A 22099-nucleotide genomic window follows, 5' to 3' on the forward strand; every position below is an offset into this window, starting at 1 on the left:
AAAATAAATTAATTTAAAAAAAGCTCCAATATTGACTCAGGGTTCAAACCCCAACTCAGGCACTTAATTTCCATATATCTTACAGAAGTCATTTAAACAGCCAGAGCCTCAGCAACCTCTAAAATCAAATAGTCTCTGCCTTAGAGACCAGCTACTCTTTCCCTGCTTCAGGTTTATTCATCCTTCAGAACTCAGTTCAATTGTTTCTTCCTCCAAAAACACTTCCTGGACCCTCATGGATAGGAGAATGCCCTTATGAGATACATGGCTCCCCTTGGCTACCCTCTCTCCTTTGGGACGTTATATTTAGAAGTACTGATCAGGTTCCATCTTCTTCCCCTAGACTAGCCCATAAGGAGAGAGGTTGAATGCCTCTCTGAGTGTCAGCTCCTGGCATACCTGAACCATAAAAGGTGCTAAATGAAAACTTGCTGAATAAATGAATAGATGAATTAACAGGATTTTTGTAACATATCAACTCTATCCGTGCCACAGGTGAGGCTTAATAAGCATTTGTAATGGTGAAAAAATCATCAAGCCTGACCTGACATTATCTGGAGGAAGTAAAACCGGAAGAAAATGTTGCCTGGGAGAAAAGAGAGAAAGGGCGTCAGGGAAGAGGGAGGTTTTGTCAGTGAGGTCCTCAGAGAATGGATTTTGCAGCTTAGTTGCAGAGCTGACAGAGCAGGTGTAATATTTCCAAGAGATTTAAAAAAAAGAAAACATACTGCTGCTGCTGCTGCTGCTAAGTCACTTCAGTCGTATCCGACTCTGTGTGACCCCATAGACGGAAGCCCACCAGGCTCCCCCATCCCTGGGATTCTCCAGGCAAGAACACTGGAGTGGGTTGCCATTTCCTTCTCCAATGTGTGAAAGTGAAAAGTGAAAGTGAAGTCGCTCAGTCATGTCCGACCCTTAGTGACCCCACGGACTGCAGCCTACCAGGCTGCTCCATCCACGGGATTTTCCAGGCACAATAAACTGAGTGAGAATGATCGTGCACGCCTAGTGATGTGACGTGCAGGATGCGGGATGCCTGAAACCTCTCAGTGTGCCGAGCTGCACAGAAAGCTGATGAGGTCAGGGCTGTTGTTCTTCACAGTATAATAAATGTATTATAAAGATACGCTGGACATACCAACCTGATTTAAGAGGACTTTTAGAGAATTATAATCTTGTCCCTGGATTGGAGGAGTTTATGTAGGATTAGCAGCATCAGAAAGCTAAACTGATGTGCTAAAGTCACCATATTGAGAAGGAACATGTGTGGAGCTCCGAACCCAGCCTATGATATATGACAACTTGTGTTATATGTGGCACGTGTTTTACTAACAAAATATAAGTTAAATGTAAGTGTGATGAGAAATATGAGAACTTACTGGAGTATTTCAATTTGCCTCTCAAGACTATTTCGATCTTCTGTGTATTCTCGGATTATTTCCAGATCCCTGTAAAATTACATTTTATGTTTGAATGAGCATTAGGTGTTCTGTCCTGCCTTACCTATACCTACTCTCCCAGACTCCTTTCCACCTCTTCCAAAGTCCTGTGTCCTTGACCATGGTTTCTATCTCTCCATTCTCCTGCTCAGATCCTCTGAGCCCATTAGCAGCCTCTTCTCCCCTGTGAGCCACAAGCATACCCACACCTCTGCTTCCTCCTGCAAGGCTCTGCTTCCTCCATTCCCCCTTGCAGCATCCACAGCTCCTCCACCCCAGCCCACTGCCCTGGCTCTGTTCCTTACTGGGACTGAACCCCTGGCCTTCTACTAAGACTGCTCTCCACAGGCGCTCACATTACCCACCCAGTCTCTCACCTCTGACTCTTCTCTGCTCATTCCAAGCCTTACTGCTACTGCTGCTAAGTCGCTTCAGTCGTGTCTGACTCTGTGCGACCCCAGAGACGGCAGCCTACCAGGCTCCCCTGTCCTGGGATTCTCCAGGCAAGAACACTGGAGTGGGTTGCCATTTCCATCTCCAATGCATGAAAGTGAAAAGTGAAAGCGAGGTCGCTCAGTCGTGTCCAACTCTTCGCGACGCCATGGACTGCAGCCTGCCAGGCTCCTCCGTCCATGGGATTTTCCAGGCAAGAGTACTGGAGTGGGGTGCCATCAAGCCTTATGCAATCCCAATCCCAGCTATATTAATACTCCTTTCTCATCTCTGTGCTCCCAGTCCTGTTGGCCATCCCCTCCCCACCCTAAGCCATAGAGGGATCCACAGAACCAAGCTTTCTCTGTTCACTATAAACTCATGCTCAGCAAGTCCTCCATTGCTTTACTATGAAGCAGTCCTGGCCTTCTCCTTAAAATGTCCATTCAGAACATCAGCCACTTCCCTCCAGCCCCTATCCCACCCCAGCCCCATTTCTAAGCAGACAACCTCCATCACTATCTTCCCCAAACCCTCAGGCTGTCAAATTTTGTCCATAATAACTAACTTGCCCATTTGCACTCTTGATAAGGCTACAAGTTTCCCAATTGTCTCCACGAATTTAAGTTTATTAGCCAAAAATTCTGGGACCTTACATTACAGCCTTAAACTAGTTTTAAAACTTTTTAATTTTTTTAAACTTTTACCTTTCCACTCAAAATATCTTTTTCTGTCCACTGGCCTGACCACTGTTCCCCAAACTAGTCATATCCCTCCTTATGTCCTTGCCTCTGCTTTGGGTTTTGCCACACATGGACTGTCTCTTGAGACTCTTTTTCCATCTGTAAAATGGGGATAAGGAAAGTTCCTATTGCATAGGAAACTGACTGAGTTAATGCTAATGAAGTACTAAAGACAGTGTCAGGCAGTTGTCAGTGAGACCTGTGCTACTTGTTGACAAGCTAACTCAAGTGTCTCTTCTTTAATAAAGTCTCCAGCTCTCTGAACTAAAAGAACACTTTCTCTACCATCTCATGGCAATAAACCCAACGTGTGACACTGCTGGTGGTATTGTTTCTGGCATTGTTGAGTTCTTATGCTGTTTTAACTCTGTAACCTTTTAGTTTTTAAATTTCCCAACTAAATTTGAAGTTCTCAAATAGCAGAGGCCACATCTTTTCTTTTTTTAAAATGTACTCCACACTCATAACTCCTTATCTAGCTCAGGGGTCTGTATATAGTAAGCACTTAATAAATGTATGACTGCTTTTCACTGTGTGTGTGCATGCTCAGTCAAGTCCAATTCTTTGCTACCTCATAGACTGTAGCTCACCAGGCTCCTCTATCCATGGAATTTCCCAGGCAAGAATACTGAAGTGGGTTGCCATTTCCTACTTCAGGGGATCTTCCCAACACAGGGACCGAACTCGGATCTCCTGCATTGGCAGGTGAATTTTTTACCACTGAGCCACCTGGGGAAGCTTTCCATTACAGGATCTTAATTCTGAATAAGGTTGGCGAAACAACAAACAAAACACAAGGTATTTTTCTCAAGTGTACATGTACTAGGGGATACATTCATATAGTCATGCATATAGATGCATTTTCATATTTATAATACTCATATATGAATATCTATATGTATCTTCCTTATGTATAATTACATGCCTTTGTGTGTACATGTGTGTGTTAGATCCTATATTATTAACACCATATTGCAAAACTAAAGCATAGTAAAATAAAATGACTTGCCTATGTTGCAGGGCTGGAATTTCTACCTTCAAAGCACCTCAGTTAGCACTGCCTCTTGATACTTGAGGTATATTCTTCTGCTCCCATTTAATTCAAACATTTCTAAGCCCTGCACTGTTCTGAGCAGTCAATAATTAAACTAATTAATCAGTTTGTTTTTTAAAAAATTAAAAACACAAAAATCACTAGATCTGACACTAAACATAAAATCTTTAGAAAGCAAAGAAAATATTAGCAAAGTTAATAAATAACCCCTTATTACTACACAGCTAAGCTTCATTCACATGGATGTTACCCGAATAAACATTCCATTCAAACTACAAAGTAAAATGTGAAGTTTCATACCTTTCAGAATTCAGACTCTGATCAGCATAATCACTTTTCAAAGAATCTAATTCACTCTGAAGAAAGGCTATGTTTGTCTGTGCTTCTAAAAGATCTTTCTTAACTTTCTGATTTTCCTAGAGGAAAGGAACAGTGCAGGTCATTAGACTCAGAGTTTCTTCCACAGGGAGATGTGAAGTCAAGTACAGTGTAACTTTCCCACATGTCACTCTCACCCCTCCACAGTCTTCAAACCTTGGTGTTCAAAGAACTAATTATCAATTCAAGGTAATTTTAAATTTTAATAAAGTATTAAAATGTCAAAATTAAATCCTCAAAGTTGTTGTTCTTTTTTAAATACTTGGGCATTTGGTGCAAAACTACAACAGTAAGAGTTTATCATGATGATACTTTAACATGTCATTGGTAAAACAACGGAGACCAAACATTTAAACATCTGCTTTACTTAACGAGAGCTGTGGAATTACTGATAGTCTGTGGAACTGACAGTATCTACTACCAGGTAGACGGGCTACTTTTCATGAAAAGTCCTATCACCTAACATTGTTAAGTTTTACACTTAAAAATAAGCCTGTGTGGTTAGGAAATTTCTGTATTTTTCTTAAAAACAAAAGAGAAAGAACAAAAAAATGTCACTGGAAGTTTCTGGTTAAATATGGTAGACTGGGCACATGAATTAGCCTTCTTTCCCTCTTGAGACCCTATTAACATGAAATACCAAAGGAAATAAACTAATAAAAGTTAAAAGAATGGAAGAGGGGCCAGTCAACAGTCAAGTGATCTAAAAACATTGTTGGAAAAAAGAAACTGTATGCGCTGACAAAGGGAAGAAAGAAGGGGAAAATGAGGTCCAGATGATAGGTGTTGAAGGTTCTGCTGTAGAGCAGAGCAGAGACAATTGGTCAGGCAGAAGCCCAGAGAGTGAGAAGAGGGCTGAAAACAGAGATAAAATTGTATAGTAAGTCATGCTGCCTCTCAAGCCCATACCTGCTCTTACACTATGTATATTATCATATGTGAAATGAATCACCAGTCCAGGTTCGACGCATGATACAGGATGCTTGGGGCTGGTGCACAGGGATGACTTGGAGGGAGGATGTAGGGAAGAAGGAGGTGGGAGGGGGGTGCAAGAAAGGGAACACATGTACACCTGGGGCGGATTCATGTCAATGTATGGCAAAACCAACCAATATATTAATGTAAGGTAATTTGCCTCCAATAAAATAAAAACAATTTTTTTTAAATTAAAAAAAATAAAATTCTTGAAAAAGTTAAAAAAAAAAAAATGGAAAGAGAAGCAGAAAGCCAGAGCTGATTCCAAAGGCAACAAGTTATTTAAAAATAACTGAATGATTCCCCAAAGGAAAGCTAAGGCTTCTCTTTGTACATATCCATGCCTCATGCATATGGTAACTGGGGTTTCATGTCTGACAGCCAGCTTCACACACACAGCTCCAAGGAGACTGTCTTTCAGAAGAGAGGCCCTGAGGTAAACAGATCTATTTGCCTAGCTGCACAGGAATCACACATTGGCTACCTGAAATGGTCAGAAGTTCCAAGGTGACATTTGGGTAGCAAGTTTAAAAAGCAATCAATCCAATAAGAATTGAAATCTCCTGGACTCCAAAACTTCTCCAATATTTTCAGGAGAAGAAAAAACAAATTCCATGTACTGGAAAGAATAGATAGAAGTTGCAAGGTATCAGGGATATGAGGATGGCAGAGTTTTCTTTTTATAAGTAACCAAAAACCCCACCAAGAGAATCCAAGAGAAGTAAGCAACTCTTTAAAGTCATGATTCAAGCACGAAACCAACTAAGAGGTAGCAAAATCTGGTATTGGTAGTGCATAAATGGATCCTAACCACAGAACTGGGGGACCTTTTCTTTTTGAGTGGCACAGGGATAATAAGTGGAGAGAAATAAATGCAATTCTAGCTCACTCATGCTCACGTCTTGGCTCTGCAAGGAAGAATATATACATTCATAATGAAGGAAATATTCATTATTGGCTTTCAGTGTTTGAGTCAACCTGGAAAATAAAGAAAATGACGATGATAAAACAGATATAGATATTACCAGTTCTGGCAACAGAAATACTAGAGATATTGTCAGCAGAAGATGGAAAGGGACAGCAAGAGGAAGGACAGGGCAATAAGACCTCATCTTACAAAGCTAGGGAAACAGAGTTGATGTTATATGAATGCAGGGGTTAACTAATAAATGTTTAAAGGCCACATAATCATTGCTCTCAGTAAAAGATAAATAAAAGCATTTACAATAGGTATTAGGTAATAGACTGAGGGAAAAGTCTGCCAAAAATGTAACACCTTTAGTCAGAGTTACTTCAAACACTCTCTAACTGTAGTATTAATTTCTCTTTAAGTTTTTATTCCTGGAACACTGAAATCATAGCATGATTTTATTTAAGAAACAGTAGTCTAACAGGAAATACATTACTGAAAATGAAAAGGTAATTCTTACCATTGACAAGTCATAAATTTGTTTCTTTAATGCAGCCACATCTTGTTTCTGACTTATGTGTTTTGATTGTTCTTCTAGCTGAAAGATCAAGTAAAAGTTGAACATTTACAAACTCACTTTTAGTTGGTTCCACTAAGTTTAGGAATATATTCACATTCAGATATGGGAATTCTAAACATCTTCAATTTTGAACATTATACAACCACATAAATCATTAAATTAGATGTAATCCATAAGAATTTGAAAATTTGCTTTAAATAATTAAAATATTTGAAATGGGGGTTTAATTATTTATTTTTGCCAGGTCCTACTTTTTAAAAATTTATTTAAATTGGAGGCTAATTACTTTACCGTATTATGGTAGTTTTTGCCATACATTGACATGAATCAGCCATGGGTGTACACGTGTCCCCCTGTTCCGAACCTCCGTCCCACCTCCCTCCCCATCCCATCTCTCTGGGTTGTCCCAGTGCACTGGCTTTGAGTGTCCTGTTTCACGCATTGAACTTGGACTGGTCATCTATTTCACATATGGTAACATACGTGTTTCAATGCTATTCTCTCAAATCATCATCCTTGCCTTCTCCCACAGAGTCCAAAACTCTGTTCTGGGTCTCTTTTGCTGTCTCGCATATAGGGTCGTTGTTACCATCTTTCTAAATTCCTTCAGTTCAGTTCAGTTCAGTCACTCAGTCGTGTCCGACTCTCCGCGACCCCATGAATCACAGCACGCCAGGCCTCCCTGTCCATCACCAACTCCCGGAGTTCACTCAAACTCATGTCCACAGAGTCGGTGATGCCATCCAGTCATCTCATTCTCGGTCGTCCCCTTCTCCTCCCGCCCCCAACCTTTCCCAGCTATGCGTTAATATACTGTATTGGTGTTTTTCTGACTTACTTCCCTCTGTATAATAGGCTCCAGTTTCATCCACCTCATTAGAAATGACTCAAATGCATTCTTTTAATAGCTGAATAATATTTCATTGTGTATATATACCACAACTGTCTTATCCATTCATCTGCTGATGGACATCTAGGTTGCTTCCATGTCTGAGCTATTGTAAACAGTGCTGCGATGAACACTAGGGTACCTGTGTCTCTTTCAACTCTTGTTTCTTTGGTGTGTATGCCCAGCAGTGGGATTGCTGGGTCATATGGCAGTTCTACTTCCAGTTTTTTAAGGAATCTCCACACTGTTCTTCATAGTGGTTGTACTAGTTTGCATTCCCATCAACAGTGTAAGAGGGTTCCCTTTTCTCCACACCCTCTCTAGCATTTATTGTTTGTAGACTTTTTGATAGCAGCCATTCTGATCAGCGTGAGATGTTACCTCATTGTGGTTTTGATTTGCATTTCTCTGATAATGAGTGATGTTGAGCATCTTTTCATGTGTTTGTTAGCCATCTGTATGTCTTCTTTGGAGAAATGTCTGTTTAGTTCTTTGGCCCATTTTTTGATTGGGTTGTTTATTTTTCTTGCATTGAGCTGCATGAGCTGCTTGTTTATTTCTGAGATTAATTCTCTGTCAGTTGCTTCGTTTGCTATTATTTTCTCTCATTCTGAAGGCTGTCTTTTCATCTTGCTTATAGTTTCCTTTGTTGTGCAAAAGCTTTTAAGTTTAATTAGGTCCCATTTGTTTATTTTTGCTTTTATTTCCAATACTCTGGGAGGTGTGTCATAGAGGATCCTGCTGTGATTTATGTCAGAGAGTGTTCTGCCTGTTTTCCTCTAGGAGTTTTACAGTTTCTGGTCTTACGTTTAGATCTTTAATCCATTTTGAGTTTATTTTTGTTTATGGTGTTAGAAAGTGTTCTATTTTCATTCTTTTACAGGTGGGTTAACCAGTTTTCACAGCACCACTTGTTAAAGAGATTGTCTTTTCTCCATTGTATATTATTGCCTCTTTTGTCAAAAACAAAGGTGTCTATAGGTTTGTGGATTTATCTCTGGGCTTTCTATTTTGTTCCATTGATCTATATTTCTGTCTTTGTGCCAGTACCATACTGTTTTGATGACTGTAGCTTTGTAGTAACTTTGAAGTCAGGCAGGTTGGTTCCTCCAGTGCCATTCTTCAAGATTGCTTTGGCTATTTGAGGTTTTTTGTGTTTAGATACAAATTGTGAAATTATTTGTTCTAGTTCTGTGAAAAATACCATTGGTAGCTTGATAGTGATTGCATTGAATATACAAGATTGTTTTGGGTAGTATACTCATTTTCACTATATTGATTCTTTCAATCCATGAACATGGTATGTTTCTCCATCTATTTGTGTCCTCTTTGATTTCTTTCACCACTGTTTTATAGTTTTCTATATATAGATATTTTGTTTCTTTAGGTAGATATATTCCTAAGTATTTTATTCTTTTTGTTGCAACGGTGAATGGAATTGTTTCCTTAATCTATTATGGGCAGTGTGGGGTCAGTTCAGTTTAAGATAGTTCCTTGTTCCAGCTCGTACTTGTTCTCAAGGTCTATAGGCCCCCTCCAATGCATAGTCAATGTTAACTACAGGGTTTAATCTGTTGCACCTGTCACTTCCGGAGCAGTTCCCTCTTGTTTGTTTATTTTGCCTTCCTCTGTTTGCAAGTCTCTTCAGTGTCTAATTTCCGCCCTGACACAAGGGGGATTGGGGATCACTTATTTAGGCTCACTTGTTCAGTTGTGTTGTGGGGAGGGAGGGACACTGCAAACAAATATTGCCTGTGTGTGTGGGGAGTGCTTGCAGTGTATGGACCACACTAGGCCTGCCATAGCTCAAGGTGGCATGTGCTTCCCGGGTTTACACTGCTCAGGCTCCAGGTGCTCTGAAAGGGCACTGTCTGAAGTGGGCCCTACGTTTCAATCATTTCCCAGGTCTAAGTCCGTCAGGTTTTTGTGTACACTGCAAGGGCATAGACATGGGTTGGTGTGCATTTTGAGCCCTTCCCAGGTCCGAGTAGTTCAGGTGACCAGGTGCTTGGCAAGAGCACTGTCCCGGGGGACTGTGCATCTTAATAACCTCCCTGGTCCCAGCCACTCGGGGTGCTTTGCGAGAGCACCATCTCAGATGTGCCATGTGTCTCCTCTGGGGAGCTGATCTCAGGCTGCAACCCTCCTCGCAGATGTCAACCAACCAGGATCCCAGGAAGACATGGTTAGCAACTGGAAGCCTGCTCACAGTTTGGTGGAAGATGCTGTCTCTGGGGCCTAGATGTAGCAGCCCCCTGCCTTCCAGTTCTGGCTGTCACATGCCTGCCTCTCTGCCTCAGGGAGGGTGGGGGGAAGGGGCTTGTGCGCAGCTGACTAGCTCTCCTTTGGTATTCATTCAATCCGTTGTTTTGTGAGTGGGCCAGGCTGAACGTTAGAGCTTTTGCGGGAAAGTTCTCTCTTTTTTTTTTCCTCTCTCTGGTGATCCCACAGTTTGGGTTGCTACCTCATGTTAGCTTCCTCAGATTGCCCTCAGAGCAGTCAGGCCCAGTCCTTACTCTAAGCACTGATGATCCAGCCCGCATCTCCCTGCCCAGTGACCCGCTCACTGGTGGTGGATGCAGGCATTTGGGCTACTTCTCCACTGGCAGTTGCGGTTAGGCCTTGAACAAGCTATTAAACCTGGAACTCAATGTCCTCAGCTGTAAAAGTGGGAAACTTATACTTTCCTCAGAGAAAGTTTGAGAATTCTATTTTCTTAAATAATGAAGAAGAGGTTAATAAGCTACACAGTCAATAAAACATCAGTTATTATGGTTAGACAGGACAGTTTATTATTAATCCCATTTTACAGATGAGAAGCTAACCATCAGAATCATGAAGCCAACTGTCCCAGGTGTCACAGGAAGGAATTGGCACAGCCTTGATAAAGACTCAGGTCTCATCACTCCTGACTCTTACTGTTCAGTGCCTTTTTGGTCTTCATCACTATGTTGTATGAGGGCAAGAAATTCTTGTGTCTCCTCTTTTTTTATTAAAATATTTATTTATTTATTTTTGGCTGCGTCGGGTCGTAGCTGTGCATGTGGGATCTTTGTTGTGGTGGGTAGGCTCCAGAGTGCTTGGGCTCAGCAGTTGCAGCCTGTATGCTTAGCTGCCCCATGGCATGTGGGATCTTAGTTCCCTGACCAGGGACTGAATGCGTGTCCCCTGCAATGGCAGACAGATTCTTAACCACTGGACCACCAGTGAAGTCCCTCTATGTCTCCTCTTGCAAACAATATCTTAGTATAATGATTTGGGATGACATGGAAATAAGTAAGGACGGGGACTAGGAGAATCTATGACTCTAGCATAAAGCAAAGGATTGGTCCATTCAACTTCTGTAATAAGCATTGTATTATGGTCTAATGACCTCTGGAAATCACATATAAGGTTGACATTGATAATACTTTTCCAAGAAAAATGCTGGGGAGAATTCTTAATATGTCAGAGGTTTAAACCGCAATAACCCACAAAATACAGTTGTCACTTAATCTCATTCAGTATGAACACTGAAAGGAGCATTAAAGGTTATCGTATGACGGATCAGAGAAGCAAAGTGATGTGCCCACATTCACAGTGCCACTTGCAGGGACGATTATTTTTTAAGTACCTATTTTCATTTTAGCTAAGATATTTCTATTAGTTATGGAGACAATCCACATGCAGGAAGTGAATCCAATACTGTGCTGGAGACAATGTGTATCAGCAGGTGAGAGTCTATTTATTTTAAGCATTTCTTCCCAAACTGCATTCAGTGATGTCAACTTGGCAGCTTGAAACTGGTAATGGTGGAAATATTTATACTATGGAAATTGGCAAATATCAGAAATCCTCCTTCTTTCCTCCCCTTTCCAGAGCTTGCTTTTTTTTTTTTAAGGCTGTGCCAGGTGTGGCATGTGGGATCTTACCCCCATCAGGGATCTAACCCACAACCCCTGCAGGGGAAGTTCAGAGTCCTAACCACTGGACCACATGGGAATTACTCCAGAGCCTGTTGTTAAACACCTACCAGCACACCACACAGTAAAATGGACCCGAATCTTTAGAAAACAAATAGAACAAAGGCCAAAACCAATCACACCTTTGCTTTCACTTCAACAGGTTCTCTCCCACCCTGTGCTCTGATCAGGGGTCCTCTAGATCTGGAACTTGCTACAGAGAAGAGAAATATTCATTTCATTTAATAAATATTCAGTGAATACATGTAACCTGTAGTAAGCTGGGTGAAGGACTACATGAACAGGAACGACTGTTCCTGCTGTCATGAGAAGACAGTTCACCAGACACGTGGGACTTGAGGGCACTTGGTAAAGACATGGAAAGAAACCTGAGGTTTGATGGAAAACTGTTCAAGGGATCAGAAATATCCATTAGATCTATGCAAAAGATATGCTGCCCTTAGAAAAAGAAACTGAGGCCTTTAAAAACATTCTTGCCAAGGAGTCCAATTTGATTCTGAAATCTGATCCATCTACAGCTTCAATATGATTCCCTATGTTTTTAGTTGCTAAAAATTTAGACACACTGAGATACTGAAGCTATCCCTCAGTCCAGCTGCCGTATACCTACCTTCTTGAGTTTCTTTATCGTCACCTGTAGGTCTCCCACTTCTGTTTCATATTGACGCCTGAGGTCACTGAGGGCTTCCTCAGCTTTGCGTTTTTCCTGGAAAACACACACACACACACACACAAAACCAACTTGTTGATTTAAATAGGCTCTTCAAAATACTATAGGTGAGAAACATTTGTGTCAAATCAAGAGAGTTGGACTATAAAGAAAGCTGAGTGCCGAAGAATTGACGCTTTTGAACTGTGGTGTTGGAGAAGACTCTTGAGAGTTCCTTGGACTGCAAGGAGATCCAACCAGTCCATCCTAGAGGAAATCAGTCCTGAACGTCCACTGGAAGGACTGATGTTGAAGCTGAAACACCAATACTTTGGCTACTTGATGCAAAGAGCAGGCTCATTGGAAAAGACCCTGATGCTGGGAAAGATTGAAGGCCAGAGGAGAAGGGGACGACAGAGGATGAGATGGTTAGATGGCATCACTGACTCAATGGACATGAGTTTGAGTAAACTCCGGGAGTTGATGATGGACAGGGAGGCCTGGCATGCTGCAGTCCATGGGGTCGCAAAGAGTCAGACACGACTGAGCAACTGAACTGAACTAAAGGCTGATCCCAAATCTTCTACACAGAGATGGTGAGAAGGCATAAGGGAAGTAACCAAACTTTAGATGCCCAGCACTTCCAGAATGGAAACCTACAAGAGTGAAGGAACTGTGGAATCCCACAATCTATATATACACACGTTACCTGGGGTGACACCTCTAAGGCCACTACTTGATTGTGATAGAGGGCTGTAGCACATTGATTAACTAACTAGCTAATTAAATACTGCTATGTTTAATGAAAAGCTCTGGCTCAGCCAAGGGCCCCATCACTTGCCTGAGTCCCATCATGTTATCAGGACTCATGAAGACCTGGTATGTTCACTGTTTTTCCAAGAGTTTACACCTTATCTGGGCTTTCCTGGTGGCTCAGATGGTAAATAATCCACCTGCAATGCAGGAGACCTGGGTTTGATCCCTGGGTTGGGAAGATCCTCTGGAGGAGGGCATGGCTACCCACTCCAGTATTCCTGCCCATAGAATCCCATGGACAGAGGAGCCTGGTGGGCTACAGTCCATGGGGGTCACAAAGAGCTGGATACGGCTGAGTAACTAACACTACTACTATACCTTATCTAAATACAAATCACACCAACTGCAAATTTCCATGCAAAGTGCTGCTCACAGGCTGGTACTTCTCATATGTGTTGCCCCTGGTGCAGAGAATGGCAAAAGGGCACTCCTGGGTCAGGGGCTGTAGCTCTCATGAGCCTAAATATCTCTTAATTTCCTTTTTCTCTTTACATATTATGGAATTTTATATCCTGTGTTCTGTATTCAAATAAAGTTTTAAGTTTATAACGTAAAATTGAGTGTAATAAGACCTAAATAAACAGAGAATATATCAAGTTTGTGGATCATTCATTATTATTAAGATGCCAATTCTCCTCCAATTAATTCATCTGTGATGCAATTAAGTGCTGCCAAACCCCAGCAGAGCTTTTTTTTTTTTTTTTTTTTTAAGAAATTGACAACCTGAGTCCTGGAGAAGGAAATGTCAACCCACTCCAGTATTCTTGCTTGGAGAAGTCCATCAACAGAGGAGCCTGGAAGGCTACGGTCCGTGGGGTCGCAAGAGTCGGACACAACTTAGCGACTAAATAACAAACAACAACCTGATTCTATGGAAATTGAGGACCTAAAATACAAACTTTGAAAAGGAACAAAGTTGAAGAATTAATTTTACTTGATTTCAAGACTTATTTATGAAGCAACAGTCATCAAGACAATGCAATACCAGCATTGCTGCCATTGTTGTTCAGTCACCGAGTTGTGTCCAACTCTTTGCGACCCCATGGAACAGAATGGAAAGCCCAGAAATAAACCCAACATAGATAAAGAAAAATGATTTTGGACAAAGTGCAAAGGCAGTTCAACTGAGAACAGATAGTATTTTGAACAAATGGGCTAAAACAATTAGATATGCACATGCAAAAAAAATAAGAACTTTGATCCATACCTTGCAAAATGGATCCTAAATGTGAAACCTAAAACAATAAAACTCATAGAAGAAACATGGGAGAAAAATCATTGCAACCTTGGGTTAGCAACGGTTTCTTAAATATCAAAAGCAGGATACATGAAAGAAAAAACTGACAAACTGGACTAAAAATAAACAAAAAAATGTCTACTCTTTTAGAGACACTGTTTGGAGAATGCAAAGATAAGTCACAGTCTGGGAGAAAATATTTACAGATAAGAATATATAAACAACTCCTAAAACTCAATAAGAAAACAACCAGGGACTTCCCTGGCTCCCAGTGGTTAGCACTTCATGATTCCACTGCAAGGGGCACAGATTTGATCCCTGGTTGGGGATTTAAGAACCCACACGTTTTGCCCTGTGGTGTGGTGAAAAAAAAAGAAAAAAGAAGACAACCAAATGGAGTTTTAAAAATGAACAAAAGATTCTGACAGATGCTTCACTGGAGAAGACACCAAATGGTTCTGACAAGGAGGGGCCGAGAGGGAGGCATGTCACAGGCGCAGGGAAACCAGTAGTATGTGAATGTAACCATTATCTTGACTGTGATGGTGGTTCCTCAGTATATACATAAATCTCATCATAGTCTACTCCTTGAGTATATACAGTTTATTGCCTGCCCATTAAACCTCCATAAAGCTGTTAAAGCATATTTTTTTTAAAACCCTAATTGACACAATGGGATAAACACTACCTGTGCAAGAGGAGTCAAGGTCAGGAGAAGGTGAATGTGGTTGGAGGACTACGGCAGGGCACTGGGGAGAAGGGAAGGCTTTCTCTGAGCTTTGCAAAATTTAGGAAAGTGGAAAGCAGTCATCAAGGCCAAGAAAACAGCTGGAGTGAAAGCACAGCAATGAGCCGTGGAGAGCCAGGTGAGACATGCTTAGTAGACGTAAGTTACGGAAAGTCTTCAATCAGCCTAGACATGTTATTCCAGAGAGACTAGGAGACTGGGACAGACTGACAAACAGGTGTCACCCCAGGATCAAAGGTGCTCTGTTGGCAGCATGTGCTGAGGTTTTCAGAGACTGTGTCTGTGCAGTGACTCACGGGCTGCTTATGCCATTTCTGTGGAACACAGCAATGCTGCTGTGGATGCCACATAAGCACCACCCCTGTACCAGAGCCAAGGAAAGCGAGGAAGGTGTTATAATGAACAAAACATGAAGTTATAAGGGGTGGGTCTGTGGTCAGGTATCCACTGTGTGCGAGTGTGTGCTCAGTCATCTCTGACTGTTTGCGACCCTACAGACTGTAGCCCACCAAGCTCCTCTGTCCATAGAATTTTCCAGACAGGAATACTGGAGAAGGTTGCCATTTCCTACTCCAAGGGAGCTTTCCCACCCAGGGATCGAACCAGAGTCTCTTCTGTCTCCTGCTCTGGCAGGAGGATTCTTTACCACTGTGCCACCTGGGAAGCCTGGGTATCCATTAACCAATTTGGGAAATGCTTAGCTGGATGAGGCAAAAATTTATTGCAGAAAAAAAACGTGTGCTTGATATGTGTGATGAATGAGTGAGCGCAGATTAAATGCCTAGAGAGGGGAAAGGCAGAAAAATTAGGATGTTATTGTTTTTAGACTAGAAAGATAAAGGGCTAACAAAAGAATAAGATAACCATTACATTAACCCTGGACCATGGACTCTGAACCATTTACATGATATCCAAAGTTATTAAATGTGTTATTAAGAGATAAGAGAACAAAGAGACCTGAAGGCATGTATGTGGAAAAGGAAAGCAAGGTGAAGAATCTGAAAGGTCATAAGGTATTCAGAGCAATGGGAAAGAGGAGAAGGGTAACAGCCATGGTGCCCCTACCACACCTCAGCACTGGGCTAGGCATGCATATAGACTATCAGGCTCCACACTCCCTAAAGCAGGTTGGTGGCTTACCCTATCTAAAGTTGGAACAACAGAGGCTTAGAGGTTAGGTGATTTTTCCAGGGCCACTTAACTGAGGTGGGGCAGAGCTGGGAGGCAAACTAAGGCCTGCAGTTTAGTTGCTAAGCACTGTCCAACTCTTGTAACCCCTGGACTGTAGCCCGCCAGGCTCCTCTGTCCATGGGATTCTCCAGGCAAGATTACTGGAGTGGGTTGCCATGCATTCCTCCAGGGGGTCTTCCCAGCTTAGGAATTGAACCCAGGTTTCCTCTATTGCAGGTCTATCAAAGGCCAATCCCAGGCCCTTCTCACTCAATTTTCTTCTTCTCAGAGTTAATGGGGAAAACGAACAGAAAAAAGAGAACGTTCAACCTAACATTAGCTACTCAAAGAAATATGTCTCTTTTCTGTTTTCAGTAAACATTAACACTCAAATATATTTTATAAGGAAGAAAGACAATTATTTCTCCTGTGGAAGTCACTAAAGGTAACACCCAACTTCCAACTAAGAGAGTTCCTGTATTGATAAGTAAAAGCATATCCCACCGTAACAGAATGTTTTTAACTTCATTGTAATCTAGATTTATTTACTTTATATTATTTATTTATTTGACTGCCCTGGGTCTTAGTTGCAGCATATGGGATCTAGTTCCCTGACCAGGGATCGAACCTGGGCCCTCTGTATTGGAAGCTTGCAGACTTAGTCACTGGACCCCAGGGAAGTCCCTGTAATCTAGATTTAAAGCAGTAGTGGCCATGAGCTGAGAGACAGTGGTATTAAGGGTGAAGCCAACCTCCTCTACGAAGATGGGTTCGGCCTTCTTCTTTAGGCCTCAGCTCTCCTGTCCGCTCTTCAGGGAGGCCCCTGACCTCCAAGTCTGAAGCAGCCTGTCTACCACACATGATGTTTCTTTACTGAGCTTGTTGCCATCTGAAATTAGCCCCTTTATCTGATTGCTTATTGTCTCTCTGTCTCTGTCTATCCCCCTCAAAAGCACCACTGACAAAGCCCTTGTTGAGAGTGCCTGTGGCAACCTGCATGTGCTGTACCCAGAGAATGCCCCATGCCCTGTACATAAAAGGTAGTCCAAGGATTCATCGCATAAACAGGACAGTCCCACAAACTCACATCTTTCCGTGTCTTATGTTCTGCAGCCTGAATCCTCTGATCCATTTCCTCTTCCAGCTCACTCAACTGCATGGCTGCCTTGTCCTGGGCTCTGAAATTCAAGAGGGTACACGCCTTTTCATTATACTCTTGGCCTTGTAGCATGAAGAGAAAATTCTGACCTCAGCTATTTCAAGCTATTTCACAGATGAGGAGAAACATACCATTTAAAATAATATTCCTCATTCCTTCCACATAATAAAGTAAGATTGGCAATTTGACCAGCTGGGTGTAAAGGGACATTGAAACTAGATATTAAATAAATGGAACAGAATAGATTAAATGGTATTAAACTATGCTGTAGCAAAGAACTGAGAAAGATACCAGATTACTGAGAGGCTCTCAGTAAATTCTGAAAATTTTTTTTGCTGCTGAGCTACACTGGATTAAAAAAAAAAAGCCTCCATGGATAGATACAATTCTGAAATTTTATTACATGAAACACACAATGCTATATGCTATAGTTAAATGGGAAAAAAGATCTCAAAAATTATTTCTAGTCAGTTTCCTAAAGTTTTGCAATGTAGATTTTGTTGCCCTTTAGAAAATTCCTGTTTCTTTTATGAATATAATCTATAAATCATATTTCTATGGGGACAGAGCATACTGAATTGCCAAAAAGTTAGAAACAGGAAAATTTCTTTGAGATGATGTTCAGATAGTTTTATTTAATAATTGTCCAGTATGAAGACATCTGTCACTTTACAATAATTGAGGCTAAAATTTTTTGGTTCTATCTCAGGTCAATGTTCAATTATCTAAATTTTGACATGCATATGTCTTGCCAACTCAACTAGACTGTGACTTGAAAGCAGCCACCATGAGACTTAGAGTCATTTACTTGCCCCAATGATATGGTGTTGATAAAAGGAGAATGGCTTCCACCACACCATCCTGCTGCTGCTGCTGCTGAGTCACTTCAGTCATGTCCGACTCTGTGTGGCCCCATAGATGGCAGCCCACCAGGCTCCCCTGTCCCTGGGATTCTCCAGGCAAGAGTACTGGAGTGGGTTGCCATTGCCTTCTCTGACCACACCATCCTACCTGCTTTTAATTCATTTACTCCCTCTCATACAATTTGCTCATTAGTTTAATTTCTACATAAGGTTCCAAACAAGCATTGATGGGTGGAGGGAAGACCCCAGAGTAAAATTCTGGGTGACTTATCACTGTTTTCTGCTCCCGTTAACTTCCTCCTCACCTTACAGCCCGCTGAGGTTATGTTAACCAAGTCTGGACTGTCTTCTAGTTTAGTCTGTTTACAAACTCTTGCTATTTCAAATGCAGGCACCATGTATCTCCACAGAAACTTGCAGGTTTTATTGGTCAGCTCTGGGACTGTAAGTAGCTAAGCCACACATTTGTTTATCCCTTTATATGTTCATTTTCCTCAGCCACTCCTTCTAGACATCCAGTGCCAAACATCTGGGCAATCAGGACTGCTCCCGAATGTGTCCTCTCTGCCTTCTTCACTTCTGAACAACTCTTTTTCTCTTTCATTTTTTTTTTGGAGGGTTAAATCAGGGTAGTCTATAATGACACACTGTTTGCCTCAGTAAGACTCAGTTAGTCAGTTTAGTCACTCAGTCGTGTCCGACTCTTTGCGACCCCATGGCAGTAAGACTCAACTCCCAGAAATGTACCCAGCATGCTGGGAATGCCCACTTAAACCTTAGTCCAGGGCTCCTTCTAGGACACTGCGAATCCCTTCTTCAGATGTAAAAGATTTGTGGTTTGGAAAGTGAAGTCACTCAGTCATGTCCGACTCTTTGTGACCCCATGGACTGTAGCCTACCAGGCTCCTCCCTCCATGGGATTCTCCAGGCAAGAGTACTGGAGTGGGTTGCCATTTCCTTCTCCAGGGGATCTTCCTGACTCAGGGATTGAACCTGGGTCTCCCGCATTCCAGGCAGACGCTTTAACTTCTGAGCCACCAGGGAGTGAAAAGACTGAGGCCCTCCCCCAACCCAAAACAAATGAGGATGGATGGTCCTTAGTCAAGAAGGTAAGAGAATGTTTACAGGAGTCACCTAAACACGTCAGTGAGGTTTCTGTCAGCTCAGAGAAGCGGCCTTTAAGAGGCCTTGTGCTTAGACCAGAGCCTGACTTTGGATCCCACACACAGAAGGAGAGGGGAGAGACGCACCAAGAGTTCCACTCCCTCCACAGTGGAGAGCAGCCTGGCTGGGAAGGAGAACAGAGGGGAGAGAATGCCATTCTTTCTTCCCAATGGGTTTACACAGGACTGTCCTTACAGGCCACCTGTGTGAATGTGTGTATATCTATGTGTGTCCCATGTATCTGTGTGGGTCCATGTTTATACAGGGAGTGAGTGTGTTTTCACTGATGTTTGGATTGTAACATATAAATTATATTTATATCGCAAATATAAATTTTTCTTTGGCACTGCATTGCTGTTGAAACCATTAAGAAAGTCTGTGTGAGCCAGCTGTGGCTTTCATAAACTGTTGATGAGAGTCAGGGGCTAGAGATTTTCAGACTTTCAGTTTAAGCTGGTGAGGAGGGCTAGAGAGAGGGAAAGGAGCACTGCTGAGCACTTGCCATGTGGTAAGCCCTGTGCCATGGGCATCACCCATGACTCACCCATGAACTCTCCACACCCTAAGGATATGAAAATTTATAGCCTCACTTTGCAGATGCAGAACCTGAGACTCAGGGAGAGTAAGTAACCCACCCAGAGTCACTCCTGTCAGTAACAAGGTCAGGTTTCAAATGGAGTCTCTGCCTGTCTCTCTCTGGATGAAAAGTTTCCTGTAGGTTTCAAGTGGCTGGATGTAAGATAATGAAACTCTTTGAACAGTTCTGTATGGATCACAGCCCTTGAAAGGTTTATACGATAGGATCATGGGGACATGCTGATGGACTGCTGGCTGATGCTACAAAGTACTGCCAGACTCAGCTTCCCTCGTGCTGGCTTAGTTCAGAAGGCTCCAGATTCCTCAGGTTTGGGCAGTCCCCCCATATCATAACGTGATAATGTGTTTCATCTTTGTGCCACTCGGTCAGAGAGCCACTTAAAGGACCCCTTCTGCCATAGAGAGAGGAAAGACTTTAATACCTCTTCACTGCAATGGCCAGGTTTTCCATTTCTGTGCTCTGAAGTTTGATCTCACGGATAAAGTTCTTTATAACATGTTCATATGGTTGAATCAGTCTTGGCTCCACGAGGTTGATGTTTTGATACAAGGTACTAACTTGCTCTTTTCTGTCCAAAAAAAATTAATTAAAAATTAAATAAAAACAAATAAAAAAATTCAAATTTTCAGAATATGTTTCAGAAAGAGAGATATAAGAACCGAGGAAGAAAAAGTAATATCAGAATGACCAGAATGGAGGGAAAACAGAAGTCAGAGATGCTAAACATTATTCTACATATTATTATTATTTTTTAACAGTGAACATCAACTTCACTTTTTCCCAGCTTTATTGAGATGTGATTGATAAATAAAAATTGTATATATTTAGGTTGTACCATATGATTATAAAAGGTGTACAATGTGTACAAAGTGGTGATTTAATATTAGAAGATGGTGGCCTTCTTCACAGGGAAGGTCTGATAGGGAAGGATATTTTTTGTCACAGCTAGCTATTTCCTTTCTTTCACAGAAAGGTACATAGATTTATAGAAAAAAATTAGGCAACCAACTAATTACTTATGACATATTCCACCAACCTCTATAAGATGTATTTCAGACTTTATGATCATAAAAGTACATATACCTATCATTTTATAGTCAGTTAAAAATTATTTCATTTATTTATATGTGACAATCCTCATACTTGTTATTATTTGTAAAAGCCAAACTGGCAAGACTGAGCAGCTGACCTGCTAGGGAACAAAGGGCTGAGTCAGTGAGGCTAGTGGTGTCCTTGACCCAAGTCTGGGAGCTCACACACGCTGAGTGACACTGAGGGAAGACCATGTGAAGACACGGTTAGACGGCCAGTGACAAGCCAAGGGGAGAGGCTCTCACCTCCCACCCTCCAATACCTTGATCTTAAACTTCCAGCCTTCAGAATTGTGAGAAAATAAATCTCTCTTGTTTAGGACACCCAGTCAGAAATATTTGCTATCAGAGATACCCAGGCAACCACAGCAAACAGTGACAGTTTCCAAGGTCATATACTGACTGACTGGTGAGTTGGGATTCAAACTCACTTTGATACTATCACATGGCCAACCATTACATTATATTGCTTCCTAGTGGTGTCAAACATCTGAAACTTGGCAGAAGAAATGGGATTCAAACTCGTTCCAATAACTATGAAACACTGCAAAGTGTCAGGTATACATTAACCCGAAGCTTAGTTAAGCATGGCCCTGAGGTGTGTCCACGTAGCTATAAACTCTCCCAGGGTTTGCTCTTAAAAATAAACTGCTTGGTCTGTGTAGAGGCCAATTATGATCCAAAAGAATGGGTCATGTGAAGTATTATTAATAAATCTGCAGGAATATGTCAATTTATTTGGTGATACGAGGTACTCATTCCTCCTATCAGAGCCGAGTACAAACACTGCCCACAGTAGTGAGCCTTATATTCAAGGGCAGCAAAAAAAAAAGTCTACTTTTAGATTGTCCCATGTAACTTTAATGGATCACGAACTTCTTTACCTTTTTTCGTTTACTGACTACCAGTGGTACACAAAGCATAAAAACTTTCTTGTTAATAGGAACCTGCCTGTCAAGGATGGCCATTAAAATGGTGCTCTGTGACAACCTAGAGGGGTGGGATGGGGGAGGAGGTTCAAGATGGAGGGGACATATGTATACCTATGGCTGATTCATGTTGATGTATGGCAGAAACCAACACAATATTGCAATTATTCTCCAATTAAAAATAAAATAAAAAAATAGTCACCAAGAGTCCTTATCTCTTGGCTAACTGCACAGCAATAAAATGTTCAGAAGTAGATATCTCAGAAGATTCCCTGAATTTCTGAAAATTTCTAAAATAAGAAAGATGCATAAT

At 41.6% G+C, this 22099-nt stretch overlaps 1 protein-coding gene across 2 annotated transcripts in view; it reads right to left on the minus strand.

Moving 5' to 3' along the window:
* Positions 1 to 22099, minus strand: part of RASEF (RAS and EF-hand domain containing) — a 99070-nt gene that overhangs the window by 37759 nt on the left and 39212 nt on the right. Inside the window, exons 2-7 of one of the 2 annotated variants that reach the window (XM_055427345.2) lie at positions 20188 to 20334; positions 17070 to 17160; positions 11973 to 12068; positions 6452 to 6529; positions 3969 to 4084; positions 1380 to 1448 (exon numbers count right to left, since the gene is read on the minus strand). In XM_055427345.2, coding sequence (XP_055283320.2) covers positions 1380 to 1448; positions 3969 to 4084; positions 6452 to 6529; positions 11973 to 12068; positions 17070 to 17160; positions 20188 to 20334 — 597 coding nt within the window. The remainder of the gene's footprint in view (positions 1 to 1379; positions 1449 to 3968; positions 4085 to 6451; positions 6530 to 11972; positions 12069 to 17069; positions 17161 to 20187; positions 20335 to 22099) is intronic. The other variant, XM_088838067.1, reaches the window with a different exon arrangement.

Source organism: Moschus berezovskii, chromosome 7 (assembly GCF_049115385.1).
Source record: "Moschus berezovskii isolate FMDL1 chromosome 7, NW_MosBer_1.0, whole genome shotgun sequence".
NCBI classification, from domain to species: domain Eukaryota; kingdom Metazoa; phylum Chordata; class Mammalia; order Artiodactyla; family Moschidae; genus Moschus; species Moschus berezovskii.